We start from the raw sequence: 12,075 nt of genomic DNA on the forward strand, positions 1-12,075 counted from the left end.
CTAAGTGCTATACATATTAAATATTAATAAAAATGATTTTAGAGTTTATTTATGCTAAAATATAAATTCTTTTTAATGCAGAGGGCCGGACTGAGTCACTCTGCTGCTTTTTTTCGGTCAGTGGAGGATCTGAGTGAAAGCTGAACTAATCTGCAGACACTAATGAAACCAGACTCCATTAGTTCTGTGTTTACTGCTGCAGTGGATCAATTATTATCAGCAGATYGAGCTTATTCTCCAGTTTTATTGTGACGAGTTAAATCAGCATTTAAGAACAAGTTAACAGGACAAAGTTCACCTTTTTTTTAATTTAGGCAAATCTGCAGAATTATGTTTTTTGTGTAAAGTCCCTCATCCCACTGAAGTTTATTCCTCTATTATAAAAGGTCTAATTATAGACTCAGAGGATGAAGGTTATTTTCCTAAAATAAACATTTTCTGCATCAAAGAGAATTATTCTCCATGTTATTTCAGGAACAAAGAGACAAGAGAGCAAAGAGTCCATRAAACATTTAGACAAACAGATTTTTCTGAGTCTATTTGGGTTTTTAGTTCCTCTGGGTTTACTGACTACTCTGCATTAATTCAAAAGGTTTTTTTCTAAGTCACTCCTTTTTATTTTCAGCCTCATTTACCTTTAATATCCAACTATAAACACACAGGATTTAGATATATTTTATTTAGTTTTAAGTCTAAAAGGTGCAAACTTGTGTGATTCTTTTAAATAAACGTCACAGACTGGTGTTTACTGCTGCCACTGCGTAGAAAACAGACACAGTTTTCACTTCAACACATCACTTCATTACAAGTTCCAGCTGGAAATTAATTTTCCCAAATGTTTATGGAGCGCAGAACAACACAGCATTAAGTAGAAACAGCAAATAACTAACCAAAACTTCTGAAAAACAGACAAAAACAAAGCGTTCGGTTGGAAATGGCTGCATTTGCAGCAAACCGTCACCAAATTCTGAGTGCAGAAACATTTTAAGCATTTTTTCCCCCTTATTTCTTCTGAAGACGTTAAAGAACATTTTATACAAGACAAAACTTACAGGTGACTTTTAAACACATATATGAGCTTGTTTTAAGTCAGTAGTTGCTCAATACTCATTCCACTGGCAGATTATTTCACTTGTAACAAGGAAAAATGTTATAAGTGAAATAATCCGCCACAGGAACTATACTTTCAAATTTWWAAAAAATAGTTTATGAAATAAACGATTTTTATTTGCACTTAAAACTCCAAAACCTGAACTTACTCCAGAAACCAAAGAGTTAAATTACAACAGCGCCGTGGTTCCGTCTTAGAAAATACACCGTCTTCAGTCAGAGGTGTCTTCAGATGCGCTGTAATACAGACTGCTACAGGAGCTCTCTCATGTCAGCAGCTTCGCCATTTACAAAAACCCGATGAAAAAGTTTAAATTAATACCATCCATCCATTTTCTTGCACCCTTTTTCCCTCAGTGGGGTCGGGAGGGTTGCTGATGCCTCTCCAGCTAATGTTTCGGGCGAGAGGTGGGGTCACCTGGACAGGTTGCCAGTCTGTCGCAGGGCAACACAGAGACACACAACCATGCACACTCACACCTAGGGACAATTTGGAGAGGCCAATTAACCTGACAGTCATGTTTTTGGACTGTGGGAGGAAACTGGAGTACCCAGAGAAAACCCACCATGCACAGGGAGAACATGGAGACTCCATGCAGAAAGACCGGGAATCGAACCCAGAACCTTCTTGCTGCAAGGCAACAGCTCTACCAACTGCGCCACTGTGCAGCCCTAAATTAATACCAATTACATTTAATTTCCCTTTGGAATCAATAAAGTATTTTTTAAATGTATTTTTTTTAATAAATAAAATAAATCTATTCATCAACATAATAATAATACAACTAATAATAAATATGCATATACTTATTTTTGTGATCTCTTCTTAATTTTTATTGACTTATTCTGTAATGTTTATGATTATGATTGATTATTTATTGCTGGGCTGCACATTATTTCAATTAAAGCCACTTAATTTAGTTTTTTGCAAGTTGTTTTTTGTCTGCAGCCACGAAGCCAGAAAAGAAAAAATAAAAATTTTCACAGGATTTAAGCAACAAAAACCCTCTGGAGTGAATCATCATCAACCTTTTTATAGTTTATTAAACAGTTATATAGATAATTTTAGCACAAAATGAGTCAGAAAAGCTGCAAAAACAAAACTTCTGGACCATTTTTTCCACCTAAAAAAGATTTAACTTACTGATTAATTTGAAAGTTTATCATGAAATATCTGCTATTTGTGTTTTTCAGAGTTTTGGGTACAAAATACACAATGAGAAGTATTTTACTGTGAGGTACTTTTACTTATTATGAAGTATCACTACCCATTGTGAGTAACTTCAATCAATTCAATTCAAAAACACTTTATAGATCCCAAAGATAAATTTAATAGATGTAATTATTGTTTACGTTATTTTATGAACTCTGGATATATTTTTTATCTTGGTTCTTAAAATATAAAAAAATCCACATAAATTTAGATTCTGATGGTGTAATTTTAAAATTTTAAATAATGTTTTGTTCTGTTAGTCACTGATACTTTTTTACTCTTATGTTTCACTTTTGCATAAAAATATGTTAAAGTATTTACACTTTTACTTTGGCTTCGCTCCCCATTTCTCACGTTTTTAACAAATTTGCATTAATACCTTTGACCTAATCTCTCTTTTTAATAATAATTTTAAAAAATCTGCTTAATTTAGCATTAATATTTAAACACAACTACTACGATTCAGCATTTGAACGCCTCATTGCCGCTTCGTTCAACAATAACCACTACAAATCCCGAGCTGCTCCTGAAGGCGGCATGAGGCAGCAGCTCGGTGTGGGAGGTTGAACCGATCCAGACCGTTCAGCCTTCATCCTCATCTTCAGCAGCATCAGGACCCCTCCCTGCTGCACCCGCGGCGCTGAAGGACGGTAAGTAAGACGCATCCAGCCGTTCATCCAACCGTTCATCCATCCATCCGTCCATCAGGCGGAGACGCGCCGCGCCGCGCCTGAGCTGCGTTGACAGAGGATTAGACTCGGCTTGTTTTTTAAATATTTTTATCGTTTTAACTGAAGGAATCTCCCTGAATCAGTAAAATTATCCGAGGTTCTGGTTCCGCTTCGTGCAACGTGAGTAAAAAAAAAAAAAATCAGGTTTTTCTTCAGACTGGAGCGTTTTTCATCTGCTGCGTTCAGCTCGGATTACCGCTGCGGGATCTCACAGAGATCTCCCCATTCGCGTTTTCTGCTTGTTTAAAATGTACATTGCATGCATGTTATAATTTATTTATGTTTTATTTGTGTGAGATGGTGCTCAACATGTGAGAAAAGGGTAAATGCATCTTTATTTCCACACATGTCCCCGGGCAGCTTCATGTTTGGGGATTTTTCTGAGATGATGCTGCAGTTTGTTTGGACGCCGTGGAGGCCCGCAGCCTCCCTGACTCATGATGCTCTCAGCGCAGCTCAGTAGATCCAGGTGACCAGATTCCTTATTTTTAATTTAAGGTGGTGAAAACAGACCTGAAGGCARCAGCTGTGGAGCATTTTAGTTTGTTCATGAGCGAAATGTGCAGGATTAGTTCTGGGTTATGCAACGAAAATGCCTAAAAATAGCTCAGAGGGACAGAAACAGTAAATATAAGGACGTTTCTATGAGCTAATTCACTTTTTGAATCATAAATTAGTTAAATTAGCGGGTTAAATGAAGCGTTTTGGTTCAGGACAAACTAAAAGAAAAGATTTATGTAAAAATTTTAAAAATTTAAAAAGCAAAAATGAATAAACACACAATAATAMATGATAAAATAGCTTAAAATGAAACAAATGGAGGAGCATCGCTCTGTCAGGAAGAGCAGGAGCTTCTTAAAGAGACAGAGACCCAATTTCAGGGCTAGTTAGTTACATTTACCCAGTTACCTGAGTAACTTTTTGAAAACAAAAAGTACTTTTAGGAGTATTTTTACATTTACTTAATTTATTATAAAGTCTTTCTTTACTGGAGTAAAAGGATTTTCTACCCAGCGAATTAAAAACATGCTTTAACCAAAACTCCAGGCAGTTTTTGTTAAAGTTTCATAAGTTTTTTTTATTGAAAGAAAAAACATTAATTTGACCTGATTTTGTTATTTTTTGTGACGTATATGAATCATTTTCATTTCGTCCTTAAAATACCAAAATTTCTACCCAACTTCACATTTTGACTCATCTGATGATGTAATTTCTAATGATTGATAATTTGCTCAGGACTTTTTACCAAATACTTTTGTACTCGGTAATTTTTCGATGTCTGCTTTTTACTTTTACTTGAGTAAAAAATGTGCTGAAGTAGAACTTCTTGATTTTTTAGTTAACGTGCAAAGTCAATTTTTTTTAGAGTCATGTTTAAAATACGTAGCATTTTTTATAATTGAAGGTAACAGTTATTTAATTGTAAAATGTCTCCATGTGCCTGAAAATGCATGATGCTGATGGAATGGAAATATTCCAATTTGAGAACAGCTGTGCAGCTCGGTGGTGGAGGGATAATGGTGTGGGCCTGTTCTCAGTGTTGGGCTCGGTGAAATACTTCAGCAGATCCAGACTTTCTGGATGATTTCACTCCAGACGTTGTGGGTTTCAGACGCTTCCTTTTGAGCAGGTTTGGTGTGGAAGAACTGGACAGAACACTTTGAGTTGAAGACGCTTGTCCCACATCAGTGTCTGACCTCACAAATGTGCTTCTGAAATCAACCCTGTGATTGGCTCAGATCTGTGATCTTCAGATTAAATAAATTTTTTCCGGTTTAAATGGATCACAACTGGAAATTCCCACTTTGTTCAGTCTGTAAGCGCAACATTGTGCTTTTGGCAAACAGACGGTTTAGTTAAAGTTACAATTAACAGCAATAATTTGAGTTTAAGCCAATTGTAAGATAAATTTTGACCGTTTCAGTTTCAAGCTAAATAGTTTGGAGCTAAATAATTTACATTTAGTCCTCAAATTAAATAGCACTATATTGACTTTATTAAGCTTTAGTTAAGCTTAGTAATTAAATATTTAGTTTTCTTAGCAAGCTAAATATTTAGCTTGATGGCTAACGATTTAGCTTTGCAACTTAACATTTAGGCTGCTAACTAAATATTTAGCTCCAAACTATATATTTAGTTTGTGACATTTACTGATGGAGAAAATATGACTCAGATTTCTCTCATCGTTGGCTTAAACTCAAATTATTGCTGTAAATTTTTGACTGTTTGGCACTCCGTATAAAACGGTTCAAATGAGAATCAGGTCAGAAAAGCAGAATATTTTCAAACGGCCAGTAAAACGCCGTTCAGACAGGTTGCCTTCGTGACCGGCTCATTGTGGAAATGTGCTGAGAAGGATGAGGAGAAAGCTAAACAGCTGAGAAGTTTTTCCAGATTTGCTGCAACCAGCCGTGTTTTACAGTGCGGACCCGGGATCCGTCCTGCGGCTCCAGGTGTCGTCTTTCCCAGGTCAGCCTGACTCGGTAAAAAGCCTCTGAAGGACGTAATCTCATGCAGTCATCGTCCAACAGGACCGACTTCGGATCAGGTTCTTTGAGTGACACGCCCCTCCTTCTCTGAACTCCCATGATGCTTCRGGGCTGGGCGAGGTCGAGAGCTGAGCTCGGCAGATTGGGTCCAGGCAGGATGGACCGAACAGAACCGAACACTCAGCAACTGGAGAGGATTGGATTAGAGCCATTGTAGGTAGAAGAAAAAAGGACGAGTACATTTGAGCCAAAACACCTAAAAATTTAGAGATTATCAGAAATTTCTCAAAGTTTCAAAAGTGAAGTTCTTTTTTTTACTATTCTGAGAAAATTCCTTTTTTTTTTAGAACATTTCTGAGAAAAATCTCAACATTTCTGAGTTTTTTCTGAAACATTTTTGACTTTTCAAACTTTGAAATTTCCTTGTTTTTTCTAGAAAATTTCTGAGATAAATCAAGATTTCTGAGATTTTGTGGCAGTTTTTTAACTTTTCAAACCTAGAAATGTCCATGTTTTTTCTAAAAATGGTTTGAGCTCAATCTAAAAAAAAAAAAGTTTACATTAAATATGTTATTAAATATGTCACTAATAAAAATCTAAATTATATTTACAAAAATAATTTAAGGCCACAAATCTTCATTGGATCAAAAACGAGGTCTGCAACTATGTGATTAGTCAGCATTTAAACACAATACAAAGCTGAACAAAAGCTAGTTTTAGCTGAAAAGTAACAAAACTGGAGCTGATGAAACCTCATGGCGGCTTGTGTTAAAGACATTAGGAGCAAATGTTTCTTAAAGTCACGCTCCACTCTGTAATCATACATCTGTTTTAAAGGTAAAAACTAGAAAATGGATCACAAATATTAACCAATACGATCTGCAAAGAGAACAGGGTGAGCTATTTTAAACTGTAGGACGTGTCAGATTAACACCTCAGACTGTTTCCTGTCTGTAACTGAGACGATGTTCGGCTGGCAGTGAAAATGAGTTCCTGCTCCTCCTAACGAGTTCAGAGTCTTTTCCAGCCGAGAACAAAGAAAGAAAGCAGACGCAGCTCATTTCAGGGGTTTGTCATGTTTTCACCAACGGTTCTTCAACCGTTTTTCACATTTTCCAGGCAGGTTGGATGTTTTTAAAGCTGCTCAGTTTGAGCTTTATGAGTTTTCATGTCGCAAAAGCTCCGGATTTATTTAAATGACAGCAGAATGAAGTAAATAAAGTTACGCAACAACAAAATGAACCGAGCGTCCCATCTGGTGGTGGAGTGCAGCGGTTGGCAGAGCAAACCAGAACAAGCTCACGCTGCAGTCTGGGTCTCAGTCAGTGGCGGTTTTTCACCTGGGCAGTTTTCCAGGGCGGCATGAGAAAGGGGCGTTGGGCTGAAGGAGGAGACAAATGTCTGCTGAAACCCCCCAAAAAAACAATTCCTGCCAAAACCACCTGGTCTCTGCAAGACATGACAGCGGCTTTGCTATCGCTATTGATTTGTCAACTAATATGGTAATCGATTAATTGTTAACTGGGGTATATATACAGTGTCAAAAAAGGCCATTTGCTTGAAGAACATTTTTAGAATAGTAATTAAACCAAAACTGACCAAAAATCTATACATTTTTCAATTAAGATAAAAAAAAAACAGGGGCTGCACAGTGGCGCAGTTGGCAGAGCTGTTGCCTTGCAGGAAGAAGGTTCTGGGTTCGATTCCCGGTCTTTCTGCATGGAGTCTCCATGTTCTCCCTGTGCATGGTGGGTTTTCTCCGGGTACTCCGGTTTCCTCCCACAGTCCAAAAACATGACTGTCAGGTTAATTGGTCCCTAGGAGTGTGTGTGTGCATGGTTGTGTGTCTCTGTGTTGCCCTGTGACAGACTGGCGACCTGTCCAGGTGACCCCGCCTCTCGCCCGGCACGCCAGCTGGAGAGGCACCAGCAACCCTCCCGACCCAACTGAGGGACAAGGGTGAAAGAAAATGGATGGGATGGATTAAAAAAACTTGTTGAACTCGTCAAGTGGCAGTTTGAGCTGCAACTGGTTCAAATTCTGTAAAATCTCCTGTGAAGCATGAAGAGCATGAAGAGTAATCGGATTACTGGCAGGTTTAGATCTAAAGATCCAACAAGAAAGTTTGGCTCTTCTTTATTTTGAGGAGGGATTAAGACGATTAATCTGATTAATCATGATAAATCAATTATGGAAATAGTTAAACTACTTTAGTAATCGATTGTTAACTGGAATACACAGATTCTTTTAAAAATTTGCTAAAAGAAGAACATATGCTGTGCTTTAATTAAACCAAAACTGTTTAAGAGATAAATTCATTTTACATTGAGGATAAAAAACTGTTTTATCTTTAAATATGTTTAACCCAGAATGACTTCACCTGATTCAAATTCTGTAGAATCTCCTAGGAAGCACCTTTAGCTATCCAATTATTAATCCGTTTATGGAAAAAATAATCAAAAAGGAATTTTGATTAGGACTGAAATGATTAATTATCATTAATCAATTCTTGAAATAATTGGTTGAAGTGAACTCTGGTGCGGTTCAAATGAATATGTGAACGGCAAGCGGGCTGGAAACCGCTCCGTAAGCAGGAAGTGGACTACAGCACAGGGCATTCTGGGTAAATAGAACAAATCCAACCGTGTTAGCTTAGCGCTAGCGGGAAGAATGGCTCCTGCTTTTTAGCCAAATACTAAAGAGAAATCCTCCAACCAGCTGAAATCTGATGCCACTCCATTTTTATTTCCGTTTCATGAAGGAAGTTGCGTTCAGCATCTTCTTCAGAGGTTTCTGTGTCGTTTCCTTCAGTAGTTTTTGGTGCAGCGCCCCCACAGGCCAGGAGAGGAACAGGATGCTCAAAGGGTTCGTTTGACTCAAATGTTGCAATTTTGGTTCCTGATCAAATCGAGTCTACTGGAATATCAGGCGTGGAAAACACCCTTACAGATGTATCTGAACATCTTCAAAGGTTTTTCTTTCTCTTCATTCCTCGTCTGTTTTTGGTGATCATCATGATTCGTTTACTGTCCTGTTTGCTTTAACCGATCCGTTAGTCCCAACTTCTGTTATATTGTTTGGGATTTTGCGTTCCTTTGCTCTCGTTTCACTTTCAGTTCCTGTCCTGAACTGAAACTTGCAGTTAAACTGGAGTAAAAAAATCCATTTGAATGCATTAATGAAAACAGAAAAGTTTGTCTAAACTAGTAAGAAACGGTGTATTCAGAGGTTTTCATGAAGAAAGTGTGAAATTAAACGCGGTGCTGTGGAAAACATCTGAATTCATTCCGTAGTTTTTCACATATTGAATCATTTTGTTACCAAATAAACATTAAAAATAATAAAGTGCTGCTATATGTGGCTGAATTACTTCCTCCTGTAGATGTGGGTGTAATTACAGCAGTGACACCAGCAGCCTGCTGAGATTAACGACTCTCTCTAATCTCTCATTATGAAGCCAACTTATTGCTTTTGTTATCCGAGGACTTCATCATTCAGTGGCTGAAAAACAAAGAGCGACACCCTGAAGGTCAAAATAAAGCTGCATTTTATTGCTTGAGAAACTTGCAGGCTAAAAATAACTCGGATGAATTGAGTCTGTTTGTTTTCTCGCCAACCTCAAGAAACATTTAAAACTTCTGCACCAGAATCACATCTTGACTTAATTATGGGGAAATACATGTACCACAGTCCACCATCAGCTAATACATTCCACATTTTGTTACATATACATGTAAACATGCAGCTGCGTTTCAGAACATTACCCATCATGCACCAGGTGCAGGAGAGTGTAGGCCGGCTGTGATGTGGATTTATCCTGAGATGCCGTGCGCCCACTCACCATCAGACGGCCGTTTCTTCTTCTGCACAGAGCAACAACATCCAGCCAGATAAAATCTGATGAAAAGTCACGTCAGGTCAAAAATTTAACACCGATATTAAAGGATTAATATTGGATGCCTGGAAGGAAAATGTACACAATGTAAAAATGTCTAAGAACATTTCTGACATCAAACTCAAAATGCTGGAGTTTGTTCCAGCATATTTTCAACTTTTTAAACACAAATTTTCTTGTTTTTTTTCTAGAAAATCTTTTAGATTAATTTCAATAGTTTTTTTCTACCAAGTTCTTTGTTTCATACTCAGAAATTTCCTTCTTTCAAGAAATTTCCAAGATTAAACTAAAAATGTTCTTGGTTTTCTAGCAAATGTTTGACTTTTCAAACAATTTTTTTTTCTTTTTGCAAAAACCAGCCAATAGCGTCTCAAGTACCATTAGCTTGGGTGTTTCCGCTTCCTGAGCTGCATTTTCTTTTGACCATTTTAGATGTGAATCTGTGGATTTACAGCAAATAATTCTGAGACACGTTTCAGAAGTAAATGCACAAATAGGTGAATTTCTTGCAAGTATTTTGCAGCTGCATTCTGTAGAAAAATCGCTATATGGGTGAATTTAGAGCGAATATTTAGGAGTTACGTTTCACAGCCAGTGTGCTGTCAATGTCAGGTTCTGGACTGAGACGGAGGGAAAATGGCCCAACGTAAAACTTTAAAAGATCTTCAGGAAGAACGAAGAGCGACTGAACAGGATGAGGGAATATCTCTGAAGGCTCAAGCAGAACTGGAGGAGCTCAGGTTATAAATAACCAAACAAGATGCTGACCTTGGCTTTTATTTTACTTCCAGTTGATTGATTCTGCAAGACACAACAAAATATCACATCTAATCTGTTTTCCTCACACCATCACCCAACAAATTTCCTCTTTTTGATGCTTTTCACAGGATATTTAGATTGTTTTGAATGATTTAAAATGGAGATCTGAGGGTTTATTTACTTTTCTGCTCCATCAGTTTTGATGTCGACATGCTTCATGCTAATTTTAGGCTCCTGTAATGAAGCGGCTGCATGCTTGTGAAGCAGCTGCTGGCCTGTCCTTGTGCAGCATGCGATGCTGCGCTCCCTCTGCCTTCCCTCCCTCTGTCAGAAATGCTGCAATGCGTCTTCCTCAGCCAGCACTGGGTCAGTGTAACCAGCAGCAGCAGCAGCAGGTGGAGCTTCACCATAGAAACAACCAATCAGGTCCAACCTGATGGGTTTTCCGCTGTTCTGTTGTGATTGTTGATGATTTAATCCGTTCATGTTGCTTTGAAAAGGGGATCGGGGCAGAGTCACTAATCGATTTGGGTCAAACATTAAAGTGAAGATGAATAATTCAACATCTTTGATTCTTATATTTTAACTACAGAACAGTTTTTACTAACTGACCTTCTACTTCCAATTATAACTTTTTGAGTTACAGCAGAATTAATACTGGAAATACAATTAAAATAAGGATTTTATTTTACTTAAAATAAAAAAAATGACTTAAGTTAAATCATGCTAAAGAGGAAAATCAGGTAGTTAGTGTTAAAAACTATGGAATGAATTGAATGATCTCAAATTACGTCTTTTCTCGGCGAGTTTTAAAATGTATATACGGTTATGTACATGTGTACATGTATTGTGTGACCATATATGTGTATGTATGATTGTATATACTTCATATTTACATGTAAATGTGTATGTACATGGACAGAAGATGCATTTCATTACTGCAGGCTGCTGAGTTCATGAACAGGGTTTCCCATTTTGTAGCTTTTTGTTATTTGTGTGTAATATGTTGATAATTTTCCAAAATAAAGTGAAGTGAAGTGATGTTGCGACTGCCTGGGAGTCATTCAGGCGTTTTTCCTGCTGCTGGTTGTCAGATCGGCTGCTTGGTGTTTGAGAGGAGGCAGGAAGACTCAATGTTTGGGTTTGTTTGGTTGCAGGTCAGCGAACGCTGCGGTACCAGAGCGACGTCCTGCAGACGGTGGTGCTGGTGAACCCGGCACAGGAGGCCGTTTCTCTAGAGGTGAGTCAAGACGCCATGAGGAGGTTCTGTTCAGCCACTCTGAGCCGGTTCTGGATGAAAAACGGCTTCATTCACACGCAGAAGAAATCAATCAATCTATCAATCCATCGATGGATCCATCTATCTCTTAGGCAAAGGTTGACAAAGGTTAAAGCAGTGAAGCGTCTCAAATTTTGAAGATCTCTCAGCTTTTCTTCCTGTTCTTGTTCTTGAGGAGAAACGTAGAGGAAGCTTTCCTAACGTGTTCTGTATTTAAAGTTGAGTGAAGCAGAGGTTGCATCAGTACAAGAACAGTCAAAATATTCACTTCATTTCACCCAACAATTCAGTTTGGGTTTGAACTTTTTAACTTCATCTGTCAGAAAATATTATCAAGCCGTCACTGTAGAGCTCTGTTCTTTTACCTACGAACTTTGCTAATATCATGCTGCAAAAATATCAATCACGATAATCCTCGGTTTGATTGTTTTCATATCCTTTACCCAGACAACTGCTCTGATCACCGACACTGCTGCTAATAAGTTGCTGATTCTGAGCGGCCAGAGCTCCGACCAGGGAGGCGACATTCTTCTGCAAAGTGGAGTCTTCGGTTGGCAACAGTTTTCTGACATCATCTCCAACCCTCAAGTAAGCCTTTT

At 37.9% G+C, this 12,075-nt stretch overlaps 1 protein-coding gene across 2 annotated transcripts in view; it reads left to right on the forward strand.

The window, feature by feature from the left end:
- map1aa (microtubule-associated protein 1Aa) overlaps positions 1 to 12,075 on the forward strand; it is a 32,112-nt gene that overhangs the window by 10,431 nt on the left and 9,606 nt on the right. The window contains exons 1-3 of one of the 2 annotated variants that reach the window (XM_008406041.2): positions 2,871 to 2,973; positions 11,355 to 11,437; positions 11,924 to 12,064. Coding sequence is in view for 1 of the 2 variants with exons in the window: in XM_008406040.2 (XP_008404262.1) it covers positions 11,355 to 11,437; positions 11,924 to 12,064 (224 nt within the window). In the remaining variant the exon portion in view is untranslated. Of the gene's footprint in view, positions 1 to 2,870; positions 2,974 to 11,354; positions 11,438 to 11,923; positions 12,065 to 12,075 lie in introns of those variants that run through there. The other variant, XM_008406040.2, reaches the window with a different exon arrangement.

Source organism: Poecilia reticulata, linkage group LG3 (genome assembly GCF_000633615.1).
Source record: "Poecilia reticulata strain Guanapo linkage group LG3, Guppy_female_1.0+MT, whole genome shotgun sequence".
Classification (NCBI taxonomy): domain Eukaryota; kingdom Metazoa; phylum Chordata; class Actinopteri; order Cyprinodontiformes; family Poeciliidae; genus Poecilia; species Poecilia reticulata.